Consider the following 19,456-nt stretch of genomic DNA (forward strand, 5'->3'; position numbering starts at 1 on the left):
GTAATCTTCTGGAATCAATTTCAATAAAAATATAAAAAAAAATAATATCAAGTATGAAGATGGTCTATAAAATGGAATGCGCTATGTTTACGTGAGCGCGATGTTCCCGCGAACCACGTGGCGACGTTAGATACCTAAATTTGAGTAACGCAGATTTGTGACAGCGTCCTTAAGAACTGTAGTAAGCTTTTAGCTTAGTCTGTAGTCATATAAAGTATGTACAAATACGTTTGTGACGAACAGTATGCTACCGGAGTTATGATATCTTATTATAGCAGTATTATTTCCACTGTACCAAAGTATTGGCGCTAGACGAGACCGCCATCACTCTTCACATAGCGTCTAGCTCTGTCATTTTTTCCACGGGAAATAATACTGCTTTAAGACAATAATATCATGTTATTCACTCACACAAATAATAATTATCAATTGCAGCATACAACAAAAGAAAACGAAGTATCAATAGTGAACGCATCGTTCCACGTCACCCATTGGTCGGTACAGCCGTACGGCACGGGTATATCCCGTATGAAATACGTGGGCTATGTCTTTGGAGGGGATGTACTACGGTTCTTCCATGGGGGGGACGAGTGTCTAACTATACCTAGCACTTGGAGTAAGGATGGGGGGCAGAAGTAAGTTTGTGTTTGATCAATTAACATATGAATTCAGTAGAGTGACAGGTACCTTCTAGGGAAGCGCGTACCTACCATCTTAGACCACATCTCAGCTTAACATCAGTCGAGATTGTGGTCAAGCGCTTCCATAACGACAATAAAAAATGTTGTGTGGTTTTATAAAACCACGGTAAAAGTGAAACTTTTTTTCATACTAAGTATAGACATTTAACTAAAAATTATCGTATTTGTACGATAATTATCGTACGCATCGTGCGTCACGCGACATGCGCTACACAGACCAAAAAGATTGAGACGATGTAATAAAAGTTTCACTTTAAAAAAATATTACATTCATGTTATGGTTAAAAGGCTTTAGAACTATTTTATGTAACAAATACTTTACGTACAAACGTACTACGTGTTCAAAAATGATAGAATTTAAAATTGATGTAAAACGCATTCCATTTAATGAAATGCAATACCTAATACTGTTATAATTATTCTGTAACTTGGTAATTGTTAGAAAAGGTGTAAAGATTCGCAATTCATATGATAATACCACTTAGTTACATTTATATAAATCAAATAAACTAGATAAGGTTAACTGTATGTTAGTGGAAGTAATAAACAATGTATAGGAACAGAACCTTACCTGTCTGTTAAAATAACAAAAATTATGTATCGAATATGCAACACCTATAAAAACTCTATCAGACATTACCAGCTAGTCATGAATTCTACCAATACAATAAAACATACAGCCAAAATAAACTTACCATTCCAGTATCGTGGTCTACGAAGGTGGTTCAGTGATGTCACAAGCCAGGTCGCTATGGCGGCTTGAACTGGCCCGAACTAAATGGGCTGGTGGCTTCATCAACTGGTACCACCCTATGCGTATTCGGCACATCACTACGGGTCGATACTTGGGCGTGAATGACCAGAATGAGCTGTATTTGATTAGCAGGTACGATAATATTATTACCAGACTACTTTTAGTATAGTCGTGGTGTAGTGACGTCACAAGCCAGGTTACTAGCTCGTACCAAGGTGGTAATCCAATCGTGTAATTATTAAATAGTTGCGGAACCAAGGCAAAACAAATTTTTCGATCGTAAAGCACTCTCTATTGCGCCGCATTTTGAGTCGTGCAATAAACTAGTATATTAATAAATTTCTACTTATATCTAGCGAAGAAGCTACTGTAAATTTAATACCCTACTACTACTTACCAAAACTACATCATGTATTAATAGAAATTCCTGTTTTCTAGAGAGGAAGCGACCACAGCATCCTGCGCTTTCTGCCTCCGTCAAGAGAAAGATGACCAGAAGGTGGTTCTTGAAGATAAGGATCTTGAAGTTATTGGAGCTCCTATTATTAAGTATGGTGATTCTACCGTCATTGTACAACACTCTGAAACTGGGCTATGGTTGTCTTATAAGGTCTGTGTTTTTATTAATAACTAGCTTCCGCCCGCGACTCCGTCCGCGCGGAAAAATTAAGAAAAATTAAGATTTATTTTTTTTCCGGGATAAAAAGTATCCTATTTTATACCCAGGATAATAAGGAATAATTATACCAAGTTTCATCGAAATCGAACCGTTAGTTTTCACGTGATGCCTGAACATACAGACAGACAGACAGACAGACAGACAGACAGACAGACAGACAGACAAAAATTTTTTTAATCACATATTTGGGCTTAGTATCGATCCAGTAACACCCCCTGCTATTTATTTTTTCAATATTTTCAATGTACAGAATTGACCCTTCTACAGATTTATTATATGTATCTAGATAGATATTTTATACAAAATTGTATTAAAAAAAACTTTAGTAATGACGCTAGTACTAATAACCATATGACTAATTATACCATCGTATGACATAGATTTATCGAAAATTGCATTGTAATTCGATAGTTATTAAACTAAATTATACGAATAAATACGTTCGCTCTTATTAGTTTTTTGAACAATTACGATGTTACGATGTTTCCCAGTTCCCACCTACTTATTACGATTGACTAAACAAACAAAACATTATAACCTCCTGAGACCCAGGATTTTTTTTTCTTTCTTTTTTAATAAAAATTAGCTGCATCTGTTCTAATGCAATTATAGATATTCAAAAAAATGGAAAAAAAAATCTTTCGTGGAAAACTTGGATTTTCTTTATGTCATTTATATATTACAGGGGGTCCCAGTTCCAAGTGTAATAAGTTTATGAAAATGAAGAAAAACTACATGTTTTTTTAGTTATTATATATTTATATAATATTTATTATTCTATCTATTGTTCTGTATCTATTTTTTGTAACTTGGTTCAAAGATAGGTATTTTTAAGGGTGAGAAATAACCAGTTCAAGTATTTTGCACCGGCGCGGCGGTGTATTTATATTGTCACGTCCACCCCTAGGTCTTATTTCTAATCCATCCTCTTGGTCAGCCTCCTCTAATGCTTGGTCCACGTCATGTGCGTCCCCGAAATGGTCTGCCAACAACTGAAGATGACATACATAGTGACGATTCTGTACTGACGTGACTCATACTCATTGGACGAATGGAAGAAGACTCATTTTCTGGTGTTTGGGCGGCTTCGTCGGTATCATTTGGGGGATTATCTTCATCTCAAACATTTATTTATTCAATTAGACTTTTCTAAAAGCACTTTTGAATCGTCATAACAGTATTAACATTTACCACCGATTCGGAAAGCAGTATCTATGGAGAAGAACCGGCAAGAAACTCCATAGGTCTATCATATAGGTCAATATTTGACTCATCCAGGTGTTGGTAGACCTCAGTATCTTATAATCCTTGAAAATTATAATAAAATCTGTAACATAAACTAAATAATGTCATATAGGTAATACATGGGGCCCTTGTAACCAATACCAATTTGGCAAGAATTGAGACCAAATGTCTTACCAGTATGACATAAGAGAAAACATTCATATTTTTCACAAGTTTTAGATTTATCTTACAAAATAACTATTGCGGTTGCAGAAATAATATCTATTATAATTAGATATACAAAGATATACTGCAATATACTAATGGTTCCACTAAAAATGTAAGATTACTGACCACGTGTTTGCCGTCGCACAGCCACCGTCAACTTCGAAATGAGAATACTTCAAATCAGTGTCACTTATAAAACCAAAAACCGTTTAGTATAGCGGATGACATACCACTACATCGATTTGAGGTATTATTCCCGCATATACGCAGAAGATGGCGTTGGAATATTTTTTTATTGTTTATGTAATATATATATGACCGCAGGCCCCAGGAGGATAATCATTTGGTAATTACTTACGTATTTAATGGTAATTAATTTCAAATTACTGTAATGCCAATAAAAATATCTATATAGTTCATTTAGAATATAATCTGGAAAACATATGTACACATTTACACATTTATTCATAAAAATTACTATTTATATTTCAGTCATACGAAACGAAAAAGAAAGGCGTAGGTAAAGTAGAGGAGAAACAAGCAATTCTTCACGAGGAAGGCAAGATGGACGACGGTCTTGACTTCTCCAGGTCACAAGAAGAAGAATCTAGAACAGCTAGAGTTATTAGGAAATGTTCTTCGCTTTTCACCAAGTTTATTAAGTGAGTATATGAATTATATGATGTACTAGCTGCGCTCCGCGGTTTCACCCGCGTGGCTCCGCTCCCGTTGATGGTATACCATCACGTTAAGATCTGATATATATGTATATAGCATATAGCCTTTTTAGATGAATGGGCTATTTAACACCGAAATAATTTTTCAAATCGGACCAGTAGTTCCTAAATTTAACGCGTTCAAACAAAGAAACAAACAAACTCTTTGAATCTCACTGTCAATATTTCTACATTTGATTGAAATTAAAAAATTACCTAAGTATGTATAACAAAAATTAACTGACATACATCATCAGCAATAGGTTTTATTATATAAGTATAATAGTATACTTTTCAAAAATAAATTATAAAAATACTATACTATGTATTAACTTTTACTACAGTACACCTATAAACCAATAAAATTCTTATTATTAAAAAACTCTATTTCAGTGGCCTTGAAACTTTACAAGAAAACAGACGCCACTCGATGTTCTTCGCGTCAGTCAATTTGGGAGAGATGGTCATGTGCCTTGAGGATTTGATCAACTATTTTGCACAGCCTGAAGAAGATATGGGTAAGAACATTTTAATATTACACGACAGATTTTAGTTAGGTAATAAAATGTAAGTAGGAAAAACGTAAATAATATTATAATTCATACCTTTGCCTTTGGTTAGTCGACGTTAGTTTAAATTTTTGAGCTTTAGAAATTAGTGGTTTAATCTATTGGTAAGTTAAAAGCTACAACTCACCGTAAGTTGAATGACCCCATTTCCAAATATTCAGGCGTGGCGAAGGCTTTACACTTCTGTTTAATATTATTTCGTAAACAATTCGAGGCATCATCATCAAACAATTAGAACTTTTTCTCAAAGCATTTTCTAAATTCAATAACATTTCCTACTGACCTTCTAGATAATATGATAAAGAAACATATTAAAATCACAATATAATTTATGTGTGCACTAGCAACATGTCACGCACGCCACTCGAAATTCGAATTTCGACTTTCATAAAAGTGTATTTCCATATCGCCGCGCGGCGGTGTTCTTTTTTTTTTTGAACAAACTTTATTTTTTTCATCCGACGCAAAAGCAATAGACGAAACAATAAAGTTTGTTTCACCCATTGAGATAATATTAATATGGAGTCGATACCGCCTACATCACTTATGTTCCACTCAACATACGTCAAGTGGCGTAACTGCACTCAGTCGCTTGCTCGCTCTTTGGCGCGAACGTCACGCTCATTTTTTATTTGTTTTAAAGTGAAACGCATCAAATATGCCTACGTGTGTGTTACGATATTGCACAAATAATACAAAGAATACGGAAAAGTGCAAAGGAATAACTTTTCATCAGTAAGTAACTAGATAATAATTTTTAAAACTTAGTTAGAGCAAAATTTTTGGCGGGCGACATTTTGTCATAGATTAAAAATTTAAGATATGACATTGGGCATGAAATAAGTGTTGTTAGTAATATTTGCTGGCGTATATTTTTATAGTATAAAATAATAATTTTACATATATAGAAAAGCATAGACTGGTTGTTAATTGAAAAAAGGTGAAATCATGAAATATGAAAATCAATTACTCAATCACCAATTTTTTTTTGTTAATTGATTTTAATCAAGTTTTTAATTGATATTGTATAAGCTACTGACTTGAACGTATAATTGAATTATTATTTATTTATCTGCACTAATATTATAAAGAGGAAAACTTTGTTTGTTTGTTTGCTTGTAATTGGCTCATAAACTACTGGACCGATTTTGATGAAAGGAGAATGCCCATTTTTGGTACTGGTTTTTCTCATGCATCAAGACAACAATACTATTAAAAAAAATCTCGGCAATTTAGAGGCCTTCTTACCATCGGAAAATATATTTTGAACAGGGAATGTTTTGTAAAATCTAATAAGACATGTAATTGTTTAGATCCGTTATTATAACATTTAGTGTCCATTACCGGTTACCACGGTAACCAAGCGGTAACTTTTTACATTTACTATGGTAAATAGCTAAATGTATTAATATCGATTATTGTTTTCATTGAATTACAAAAAAAATCAATTAACATAAAATCACTCTATAGGGTATTGTTTATACACTATAGGTTGTTTTAACAAAGATAGTGAAGTAAAATAATATAAATATGTATATATATAAAAAAAAATATTATTATGACATAGCTTGGTAGGTAACCAGTTATTTCTTATTTGTTTCTTTCTTCGAATATGTAGTGAAAAAATGATTCAAACAACAACAACAACAACATGTAAACCGAATAAAAACTCAATTGGCATTTTTTAAGTATATATTTAGGTTTTCTTGAAATCCGTCCCGGAAGATTTCTGGTGCCTACCTACACTAGCCGATGAACAGATAGACTTTGTCTGAAAGCATAAGCTCTACGCATAGATTATATATGTAAATCGAAAAATAACCTTTGGACGATAAAATGTTACCTAAATCACACATAAACCTAACTAAATAGGGGTTATTTAAGTTTTGAGGTTATTTCCCATTTTTCTCAATATCTTGAAAACCCCTGTTTTTATCACACAAAAATCAATTGGTAAAAATCTTTGGAATATCGAAGAACCCTCCAAAACCACTCTGGCATTGACGCAACACTGTACTGTGGTCCATACTTTCATGGGCATTCTCCTTTGGCACAGACAATCTTAAGACCCTGAGAAAGAACATAGGCTACTTTTTATTGCGAAATATTGTGCCACGGGCGAAGCCGGGGCGGACCGCTAGTTCAGAGATAAGTAATTAATATTTTTTCTATTCAAGGTTTCCATGTCTGGGCCGTGAAGAAAGGGAAAAATTATTTTTTTTTTTCTAAAAAAGGCTCAATTTGTAAGGAATAAAACTTCCCATAGCCCTGACTGAACCTAAAACACGAAAAAATTAAATTATTCCATATGACGTCACTATTTACATCATCCTATATTATATGCCAGATATTGTTAGCCCCGCGTAGTAAAGTCAGTTTATACCTAAAATAAATATTAAGTAAGTACAAAGAAAATTTCAAGTCAACGTGCATGTAAGGAGTGGCACCCAATAAAATAGACAGAATGAAACAAAGTGTCGCCTCTATAGCGGTGAGTCAGTGACATCGCATAATCTATGACTGTCTAGCCGTCATTCGCGCGCGCCGCGCCGCCGCGCTTGGCGCACAGATTTTGTTCGTGGTGTCTGCTCCATATTAATATTATCTCAATGGTTTCACCATGTTAATTGTTAATGTAATAAAATAAAAATATAAATTAAATGATCCGTGTGACAAACCTAGTAAAAATTAAAGTTCAGTATCTTAAAAATTTGTTGTTCAAACATGCGAGTTACTATTACAGTTTTAAATAAAACTGGTATTATATATTATTATATACATTTAACTGAACAATAAGAAAATTGTTGGATATTATTTTTATTTATTTTTTTATTTTAATAAACACAAAACAAAACGAAAAAAACAATGTATGCATTTTACGTACCTGGCTGAATATACTTTTTTTTTTAGAACACGAAGAAAAACAAAACAGATTTCGCGCGCTCCGCAATCGTCAAGATTTGTTCCAAGAAGAGGGCATTCTAAATTTGATTTTGGAAGCTATAGACAAAATAAACGTGATTACGTCACAAGGATTCCTAGCCGGATTTTTGGCGGGAGACGAATCTGGACAGAGCTGGGATATGATTTCTGTTTATCTTTATCAATTGTTAGGTAAGAAATTATTTATTATATTTTAATGTTTAATATTATTTGTTAAATAAAACAAAGCAATCTTATTATATTTTAAATGTAAAATCGACATGTTGTTGACATCGTGCATTGCATTGTTAGAAAAAAAAGTTTACAAATTACAACTGTCATTTTATTAAAAAAATTTGTAAATACTATGTATGTTTTGTTTATTTACAGCTGCTATAATCAAGGGCAATCACACAAATTGTGCGCAATTCGCGAATTCAAATCGTTTGAATTGGTTGTTTTCGCGTCTTGGCTCGCAAGCGTCTGGTGAAGGCACGGGAATGTTGGATGTATTACATTGCGTGTTGATCGACTCGCCTGAAGCTTTGAATATGATGCGGGTGAGTAATGGATAATGAATTAATATTAATAATAATTAAATTATTATGTATGATACCATGTATTTGATACATTGAACGCCTTGCGTACTATTAATAGGTTTTCACTATTATGTACTATGCCGTAAAAATGTAGGATTCAATTATATAATAATATAGAATAATATAGGTAATACTGTGATGATATAATATGATCTTATTATTGTCAAGAATTAACTAACCAACGCATTGGTAGGTATTAATGCAAATAATTTCAATATTGTTTCACTGAAATAAAATTATACTTACCTTCACATATACAGAAGATATATGTATAACATTTCTTTAACACACCTTTGAATAGTTTATTACGTCGTACCTACTTAGCTCACGGAGAATAGATATAAATGAATATTTAGATAATTATTTTAAGATTTAACACAGAGTTTAAGAAACTATTTAAAGAGACATAACCAGAGTATATTATTATGTTCTATGGACATAACCGAGCGTACTGAGGAGCGTATTGAATGAAAAAATCGAATGATGTAAAACTAGTTGAACCTACCGACAACAATATTTTTGGTCTGCCCGCGATAAAAATGGTTATATTTTTAGTTTAACGTATACCTATACCACAGATATTGATATATAATACTAATATACTACTAAATGTGCTAGTAAATTATGAAATACTACTACGTAACCTATACCGAGAAACTGATAAAAAACATGTTTATTATATTTTTTTGGTACAATTAATTACGATTGTCTGAATTATGTCTATTTTAGTTGGTTTATAATAATTTAAAAATAACAACACAATTTCTTTCCAGGACGAACACATAAAAGTGATCATTTCTCTATTAGAGAAACACGGTCGCGATCCAAAAGTGTTGGACGTGTTGTGTTCCCTCTGCGTCGGTAACGGAGTCGCTGTGAGATCCTCGCAGAATAACATCTGTGACTATTTGCTACCTGGGAAGAATCTATTACTACAGACTCAATTAGTTGACCACGTATCTAGGTAAGTTTTTAGTTTTCTACATTTTAAATTAGTGTTGTGTGTGGGGAGGAGCCAAAGTGCTGGATGTGTTGTGTTCGCTTTGCGTCGGTAACGGAGTTGTGAGATTCTCGACAAATCATAATGTGTTTATTAAAATCTTCATCACTATATTTTTTGTTTTATATTCTTTTGTTTGAACAGCGTTCATTGAAATAACAATTCGTGTCATATAGACCAATGATTGCCACAACCTTTTGAAAATATAATAATTTCATTGTTGTTGCCATTGACCTACGTTTATATTGACTTATAATTTATTCATTCGCCAGTTTACCTACTTATTTTTTATACAGTTCTAAAGTAAAGTTCTACTATATCTATAAACTTATCATCAATTAAGATTATAATGTATGTTTATAAAAACCACTTAAAAAATCAACAGCATCATTTATATTATCAAGAAGTACTACGGTTGACGGTGCAGTCGCAAGGTCCTCACAGAGCAATGATTTGACATTCATTGTTCTGTGAGGACCTTACGGTTGTGACGTTGTATCTACTGTTGCTGCTTCTACGTGCTTTTGGGTAAAGTTGCTTGTGTATTTTGTGTAAATTTTATAGTAATAGAACGAAACGAATACGACAGAGACATAAGTGGAGAAAGAAAGATAATTTATTAAAATTAATGATGATCTGGGCTGGCTAAAATTTGTTCCTTTATTACAGATAGTTTTCTATTTTTATGTGATTGTCGATGATCACCTATAGATATTCTTAATTCCTTTATTTATCTTCTTAAGTGATTACGACTTCCAGGTCTGCATTATTTAATTTGAACGGGAAATTCCATATTATAGACTATAGTGTTATGTTTCATTCCTTGGACATTTTCTGCAGTAGCAAATTATGGAAGCTATAGTAATAAGTGCAAGATTTTACTTTAATCGTATATTATGTTTGCAGTGTGCGTCCAAACATATTTGTTGGACGTGTAGAAGGGTCAGCGGTATACCAGAAATGGTACTTCGAAGTGACAATGGACCATATCGAGAAGACGACTCATATGATGCCGCACTTGAGGATCGGTTGGGCGAATACTACTGGGTAAGGAAATTATATATATTACTTGTTTTTTTTACGGCAGAGTAATGTCTTTACATATGTACGTACAGTTAAAACGTTAATAACATTCATAAGTCAGAAAAATATGGTCATAAATATTATTCGTTTCAAAAAAGATCATTTTGCAAAATATTTTTGTAGGTATTCCTAAATTCAACAAAATGATAATATTGTGTGCGGTTTTGCATTACTATAATAGTTTGTTGTATTAGAATAATTTATTTTCTTTTTATGAACAAGTCCTAATTGATTACCTGTTATTATCATTTCAGATCTCATTATAATTAGTTAGAATTTATGTCGTCCCTTCTTTACGGCTCTATAATTTTTGTACAAAAATTTACTCAAAATTTATTTTCATTTTATTATTTTATTTAGGTATGTCCCATACCCAGGCGGTGGTGAAAAATGGGGTGGTAATGGTGTTGGGGATGATTTATATTCGTTCGGTTTTGATGGCGCATATCTCTGGTCTGGTGGAAGGAAGACTCCAGTCAATAGAACTCATTCTGAAGAACCGTTTATTAGAAAAGGTAAGGATTACGGAAAATTTTATGATTTAACCCATTGAGCCCCAAGCGGCCCGATCGGTCCCAGACTCAATAGATTTTCTATTGTGCCTGTGGTTCCGGGGCCTGAGTTATTTTAAAGGACTTAATCTAATTATTTTTTGTGAACTTCAAATTTTTTGGGCATGATTTCTTTCCTATCTTAAGTCACATCTGATTATGATGTCTAATACTAGTACCGCAATTTCTTACTACTTCAAGTATAGCTAAATGTTTAAATTCTTTTGATTTTTTCGATTATCGTACGTATTAGTTTAAATAAATTCAAATTATAAAACTTCATCGTGATAATTTTTCACTTTTAGGAGAATCTTCTTAAAATTTTATTTTTTTCAGGTGACGTCATTGGATGTGCGTTAGATTTGACAGTACCGATAATTAACTTTATGTTCAACGGTGTAAGAGTTACTGGATCTTTTACAAACTTCAATCTTGAAGGAATGTTCTTCCCGGTCATGAGCTGTTCTAGTAAATTGAGGTGAGTTAATAACTTACTTTTAATTTCAAATGTATTACAATATTAAGAAATTTAGCTTATTTTCGTTAACAAAATATTGTAAATGCTTGAACACAAGTCAGAAGTTTTTAGAAATTTTGTGGTCTTTTAACTATGGAAGATTAGGTACGTCATCTAGTTATTTTAATGTAGTAATGAAATAAAGTTAATCTGATAAATTAGAAATAACTATAAGAATAACAGTAATTCGCAATTAAATAAAGTTATTGTCTTTAATGTTTCATCAACGTGTTGTTGGTATAATTTATTTAAACTACTTAGTTCATTTCTCATTTCGCAATGTGATAAAAACCATGGTTAAGGTCATATGCTATTGTCACATGTTTTTCAAATAACTCCTGCTGTCTAACAGTAGCTTGAACACAGTTTTCCAGATAAAAAAATTCATGAGCTTATGCGTGTTTTTTGTAAAGTGTTCGAAACGTCGGGAAAATAATATAATGAATATATTGCGTTTAAAATCCGTTAAAAAATCTTTAATCTACACTAATATTATAAACAGGAAAATTTTGTTTGTTTGTTTGATTGTAATGAATAGGCTCACAAACTACTGGACCGATTTTAAATAGGTTTTATCTAGGAAATCCCACGGGAACGGGAACTATGCGGGTTTTTCTTTGAAAACGCGGGTGAAGCCGCAGGCGGAAAGATAGTTTTTAAATGTATTTATTAAATAGCTTCCGCCCACGACTTTGTACGTGCATCCCCGTTTTCCCTGTTCCCGCAAGAATTTCGGGAAATCCTTTCCTACGTTATGATATCTACCTGCATGCCCACAAGTGGCTTTCTATTAGCGTAAAGTTTAATAGAATAGACTATGAATGTATGAGATTGACGTAAGCTGGAGATACGTTTATCTCCAGCTTACGTGTATGAATGTATGAGATTGACGTAAGCTGGAGATAAACGTATCTCCAGCTTACGTCAATCTCATACATTCATAGTCTATTCTATTAAACTTTACGCTAATAGAAAGCCACTTGTCTAACCCCCCAGTGGTTTGGGCTGTGCGTTGATAGATCACTATATCAGTCACCTTTGAGATTTATATATATAGACTAGCTTACCGCCCGCGGCTTCGCCCGCTTTCTCTAAAACGATTTGAGATTTAAACTATTCTATCTTTCAAGTTGGATCGAACTGCACATGGTGTGCGAATTTTATTATAATCGGTTAAGTGGTTTAGGAGTCCATTGAGGACAAACATTGTGACACGAGATTTATATATATTAAGATTTATTATTCCAGTTGTCGTTTTCTCCTCGGTGGAGAGCACGGTAGACTCCGCTACGCGGCCCCCGAGGGCTACTCGCCGCTAGTAGAGTCGCTGCTCCCGCAGCAGATACTGAGCCTGGAGCCGTGCTTCTACTTCGGCAACCTGGCCAAGCGGGCGTTGGCCGGCCCGCCGCTGGTGCAGGACGATACTGCCTTCGTGCCCACCCCCGTGGATACTGCTACTGTGAGTATTGGTGTATTAAAGATGTAATTTTTTATAAAAAAAGAATCGATCACGCATCTTTTGCCTACGCTCATTTTTCATGAATAACACACAATAATATATGTAATGTGAATACACCAATTTTATATGAAACTAGCTGCGTTCCGCGGTTTCGCCCACGTGGCTCCGCTCCTGTTGATCTTATCGTGATCTATCTATACTTATAATAAATCTGTAGAGAGGCCAATTCTGTACATGAAATATATTTAAAAAAAAACTATGAAGGGGTGATAAGGGATCGCTACTGATGCCAAAAATGCAATCAGTAAAATTTTTGTCTGTCTGTCTGTCTGTCTGTCTGTCTGTCTGTCTGTATATTCGTTATAGAAACAAAAACTACACGACGGATTTTAACCAAATTTGGCACAATTATTCTTCATACTCCTGGGCAGGTTATAGTAAAAGAATCATGTAAATCGGTGTAGAAACACCAAAGTTATACATGAAATACGCTATAAGTCATCGCGCGTGAATACAGAATCATGCAGCCATAAGGATTATTTTTGTGTATCAGTTGCCGCGTTCGACGCGCTTCGCGGCGGGAGCTATAAAAAGGCGGCGGGTCTGCACCCGTTTCGCGTTGTCATGGCATCACGTGTGAACGGCTGAACCGATTTCGATAATTCTTTTCTATTATATTCCTTGAAGTACGAGGATGGTTTTTATGTAGAGAAAACGTAAATATGTACCACGGGCGAAGCCGGGGCGGACCGCTAGGAAACTGACCGATATAAGTTGCGTTGCTACCCCAATCTACAAAACTTTTTTGGTCTTACATTAAAGACAAAAAACGCGCTTCGTCCGTTCCCACGCTTACTCTGGGTAATCGTTCAGCACATACAGATATTGAAAATAAGTAATATGTTCGCAGAGTTCTTTTCATCTGTCTGGGAAAAAGACTCATCAGAACGTGCACTTAGCCATGGCAATTAAAATAAAAATAATTTCGTCATCAGATGCAATGCAAACACGTGTTTACGTGAGTCATAAATTTATTATGGTATAGTCCTAAAATGTTTTCTAAGAAACAATAGTGTACTTACATTGTCGGCAAGTTTATTTTATTTTATTTTATTAAGGCTCATTAGCAGCTGTACATCGATTGTTTTACATAAAAAGTACACAAAAAAGTTCAAGTTCTTAAAGTCGGCAACTTATTTTTGTTCGAACAATAGAGATAATAAATTCCAAATGATCAAGTTGTAGATAAAGGTTGTAAAATAAAACGTTGCTATGGTCGAGATACAAAGGTGAAAGTTAATTTTTCGAGTTATTTTATTTTATTTTATTTTCTTTATTAGGGATAATAAACAGCAGAACAGTGGTTAATTGTACAATAAACTTAATCTAAATACAGGTATAACTGTCCAACCAACAACATTATCCACAGTTTGGATACATACATTTTTATACGTGCAACAAATGCGAATAAGAAAAAATAAATATAAACGTGCACTTAGCCATGGCAATTAAAATAAAATAAATTAAGAATTGGAGATAAAAGTAGAGGGACGCAAAATAAGATAGGTTATTGCATGTTTAAGAGCAGATCAACTAAACTTCTTCGAACGGTTAAAGAGTGAAAATATGTACCAAAATGGCTTGGAGGGACTCGGTGATTATTTCAACTAATAGAGGGTCAAGATTTCAAGTAATGGAGGTTTTGGTGTTTGAGGGGAAGGGAACAAAACATTTTTTCTAGATTTGGAGGTATTTGACTTATCGAGGTTCGACTTAACGAGGTGCTACTGAACATGAAATACGCTATAAGTCATCGCGCGTGAATACAGAATCATGCCATAAGGATTATTTTTGTGTATCAGTTGCCGCGTTCGACGCGCTTCGCGGTGGGAGCTATAAAAAGGCGGCGGGTCCGCGTGCGAGGTTCATACAATATTTGGCTGTTGATGCGAATAGACGTTCAGAGTGTTCGACCTTATTGACAGATTTCTTTTGTTGTTGTTGTTGGTTTTAGTAGTGTTAAAGCATATTATTAGTTTACATTTTATTTCTTTATAAGTGAAGTACCAGTAGGTACGCATTTTAGTTATTTTGGAAGTGTTTAATTATATTAATAGTTTATTTTCGTAATTATTTGTTTTTCTATAGGTTTTGGTAGTGTTTAAGCATATTAATAGTTTACATTTTATTTCTTTATAAGTGAAGTATCAATTGGTACGTATTTTAGTTATTTTGGTAGTGTTTAATTATATCAATAGTTTATTTTCGTAATTATTTGTTTTTCTATAGGTTTTGGTGGTGTTTAAGCATATTATTAGTTTACATTTTATTTCTTTATAAGTGAAGTAGCAGTAGGTACGTATCTTTGTTATTTTGGTAGGTATTAATAGTTTATTTTCGTAATTATCATATATTTATTATAGTAGTGTTTAACTATAATTATTATAGTTCATTTATAGATTTCTTTTGTTGTTATTCTATAGGTTTCGGTAGTGTTTAAGCATATTATTAGTTTACATTTTATTTCTTTATAAGTAGTAGTAGGTACGCATTTTAGTTATTTTAGTAGTGTTTATATTATATAATATTAATAGATTTCATAAGTGCAAGGTAGCTTCAGTTACTGTTGATTAAAAATACACAATGCCACCTAAAAAAAGACCATCTTTATCTCGAAATTCTAGAGATGCTAAGAGGATGAGAAATGCGCGTTCTCAAGAATCGGCAGAGGAAAGAGCATATCGGTTAAACTCTATGAGAGTTAGTGCCTCAACTTCTCGAGCCAATGAAAGCTCTTCAGAGAGAGAGATGCGATTAGCAGCTGACAGAGCGAGACGAGCTACATCACGGGCGTCTCAAAGCTTTTCTCAACGAGAGCTAAGGCTTACCATTGACCAAGAACAACATGTGTTATCCCGAGCAGCTGAAACTGCTTCACAACGAGAATTGCGTCTCACAGCTGACCGCGAACGACATACATTATCTCGCGAGTCCGAAACATTTACTGAAAGGGAATTACGTCTCACAGCTGACCGCGAACGGCATACATTATCTCGCGAGTCAGAAACCTTCACTGAGAGGGAATTACGTCTTACAGCTGACCGCGAACGTCATATATTGTCTCGCGAGTCAGAAACCTTCACTGAGAGGGAATTACGTCTTACAGCTGACCGTGAACGTCATATATTGTCTCGCGAGTCAGAAACCTTCACTGAGAGGGAATTACGTCTCACAGCTGACCGCGAACGTCATATATTGTCTCGCGAGTCAGAAACCTTCACTGAGAGGGAATTGCGTCTCACAGCTGACCGCGAACGTCATATTTTATCTCGAGAATCTGAAACTTTTACTCAATATGAAGACCGTTTGACAAATGATAGGGTGCACCATAATATTGTTCGATCACTCGAAGATGAACATGAGCATGAACAACGACTAGAGTCGGTACGCGAACATTACAATTCTTTGACACAAGAACGATTAATAAGTTTGTCTAATGAAAGATTAAGAATCGAAAATATTCGGTCTCTTGAAACGGACGAACAGCGAGAGGCCCGTCTTACTGCAGACAGATTTCGTCATAGTCTTAATAACTTAGATGTACACATAGAAGATCAATCTAGAAATACGGTGGCGTGGTCAGACAAATATAAAAGTGGGTTTGCTTATAATTTCACAATTGATTACAGATCATCTTCTGTAATAGGCGATATGAACGTGGTATGTTCTTTTTGTAATGCTTTAAAGTGGAGTAAGGAGTCGGCTGGATTCTGTTGTTCTGGAGGTAAAATAAATTTGCCTTCATTCGAAGACCCACCGGAACCTTTGAAATCATTACTTTTAGGGGAACATGTGCAATCTAAACAGTTTTTCGACAACATTCGCACTTATAATAGTGCGTTTCAGATGACATCCTTTGGTGCTCAACAAATCTCCGAAGGTCCTTTCATGCCTACTTTTAAAATACAAGGTCAGGTTTACCATTTGATAGGATCTCTTTTGCCTGAAGACCAACCTAAGTTTCTTCAAATATATTTTGTATCCGACTACAACGAACAGTCGAATATAAGAAATCAATATTTCCCAAATTTAAATGCTGAACTCATTTCACAACTTCAGAACATGTTGCATCAGATTAATTCGTATGTATGCAGTTTTAAATCGGCATTAGAAGCTCTTCCTCGAGATGATGATAACAATTATAAAATTGTTATAAATGCCGATAGGCGTCCAACGCAGGAACACCCTGGGCGTTATAATGCTCCATCCACGAATGAAGTTGCTGTGGTATTGGTCGACCAGGAATGTGATAGGCGTGATATCGTTATCCGTTCCAGAGACAATCGTTTACAACGTATTTACGAAACCCACAGGGCTTACGACGGTTTGCAATATCCTTTGATATATTGTCGAGGGGAAGATGGTTATAATTTTGCTTTATACCAAACTGATCCGCATACAGGCGCACCTATTTATAATAAAAAGATTTCATGCCTTCAATTTTACTGTTACCAATTGCAAGTAAGACGGAATAGGTTTGTATACTTGCAACGTTTTCGTGGCTTATTCAATCAGTTTATTGTAGACATGTACGCAAAAATTGAAACCGAAAGATTAGTTTATATACGATCTAATCAAAGGCAGCTGCGCGCTGAAGAATACGTGCACCTTCGCGACGCCATGCAGCAAGATAATGATACGGTGAATATGGGCCGTTTAGTTATTTTGCCCTCTTCTTTTACTGGTGGTCCACGCTACATGCACGAACGTACTCAAGATGCTTTTTGTTACGTAAGAAAATATGGACGTCCCGACTTATTTATTACTGTAACTACCAATCCTAAGTGGGATGAAATCACTCGGGAGCTTCTTGAGGGTCAAGCACCGCATGACCGCCATGATATCATCGCAAGAGTTTTTCATTTAAAATTAAAATCAATGATAGATCTATTTACCAAAGATAACATTTTTGGAGAAGTATTGTGTTATATGTATAGTGTTGAATGGCAAAAACGCGGCTTACCCCACGCACATATCCTGCTTTGGTTAAAAGATAAGGTTCGACCTAATGATGTAGACAGTTTAATCAGTGCCGAAATTCCAAGTCCGATTGCAGATTCCGAGTTATACGACATTGTTAAAACTCATATGATACATGGTCCATGTGGTGCATTTAACGTGAATTCTTCTTGCATGCAAGACGGTCGTTGCACTAAAAGATATCCAAAAGCCTTAGTGGAAGAAACTGTAACAGGACATGATGGATACCCGAAATATCGTCGCCGTTCAAGAGATACTGGTGGTTTCACTGTTGAAAAGCGAGTGTCTGGACAACAGGTTATTTTAGACAATAGGTGGGTCGTTCCGTATTCTCCTGTGTTGTCCAGAGCATTTCAAGCTCACATAAATGTTGAAATGTGTAATAGTGTAGAGTCAATAAAATATATTTGTAAGTACATTAATAAGGGCAGTGACCAAGCTACATTTGCTTTGAGAAATGAAAATGATGAAGTTACAAGATTTCAGTCAGGCAGATATATAAGTTCTTCAGAAGCTGTGTGGCGGATCTTAAGTTTCAACATTCATGAAAGATATCCACCTGTGACCTATCTGGATGTTCATCTTGAAGGCGGTCAACGTATATATTTGAACACCGAAAATGTCACAGAACGGTTAGAGAACCCTAGACAAACAACTTTATTAGCATTCTTTCGACTTTGCCAAACTGATGATTTTGCAAAATCTCTTTTATATGAAGAAGTTCCATCGTATTATACCTACGATAAGCAACGAGGTGTCTTTAATCGTAGACGCCGTGGCAGGCCTGTAGATGGCGAGTCAGGTATTTTCAAAGAACATGTTCTTGGTAGAGTATACACCGTTCATCCTAACAACGCTGAGTGTTTCTATTTGCGATTATTATTACATACTGTGCGAGGACCAACCTCATTTATAGATTTGAGAAAAGTAGACAATGTTGTTTATCCCAGTTATCATGCAGCTTGCCAAGCGCGTCATTTGCTTGAAAATGATCAGCATTGGGATGACGCTTTAGCAGAATCCTGTGTTAGTGATAATCCAAGACGGTTACGTCATTTATTTGTAACATTACTTACATTTTGTAATTTGTCAGATGCTGTACAATTATGGGAAAAATATAAAGACAAATTTTCAGAAGACTTTCTTAGAAATATATCTAACAATGATGAAGGCACAACTAATGATAATTTCCGTGATCTTGCCATAAATCAGTGCTTATTAGCTCTTCAGGATGAGTTAACAGCAGTTGGCGGTAAATCACTATGTGAATATGGTTTGCCAACACCAACCTCAGTCGGAGAGGTAACTAATAGGGAATATTCCGCAGAGATTGGTTACAACTTAATGGAACTGCTGACAACATTAGAAAACGGTGTCCCAATGATGACTGCAGAACAACGTTCAGTTTATGACC

At 34.7% G+C, this 19,456-nt stretch overlaps 1 protein-coding gene across 1 annotated transcript in view; it reads left to right on the forward strand.

Annotated features, from left to right (window-relative positions):
* The window catches only part of LOC123703719 (ryanodine receptor), a 154,039-nt gene that overhangs the window by 52,578 nt on the left and 82,005 nt on the right, over nt 1-19,456 (forward strand). Inside the window, 12 exon segments of the mRNA XM_045651812.1 lie at nt 436-635; nt 1,405-1,587; nt 1,894-2,065; nt 4,079-4,248; nt 4,696-4,820; nt 7,782-7,985; nt 8,184-8,353; nt 9,166-9,356; nt 10,299-10,439; nt 10,836-10,990; nt 11,363-11,504; nt 12,792-13,002. Coding sequence (XP_045507768.1) covers nt 436-635; nt 1,405-1,587; nt 1,894-2,065; nt 4,079-4,248; nt 4,696-4,820; nt 7,782-7,985; nt 8,184-8,353; nt 9,166-9,356; nt 10,299-10,439; nt 10,836-10,990; nt 11,363-11,504; nt 12,792-13,002 — 2,064 coding nt within the window.

The sequence above is a fragment of the Colias croceus genome, chromosome 27 (assembly GCF_905220415.1).
Source record: "Colias croceus chromosome 27, ilColCroc2.1".
Lineage (NCBI taxonomy): Eukaryota > Metazoa > Arthropoda > Insecta > Lepidoptera > Pieridae > Colias > Colias croceus.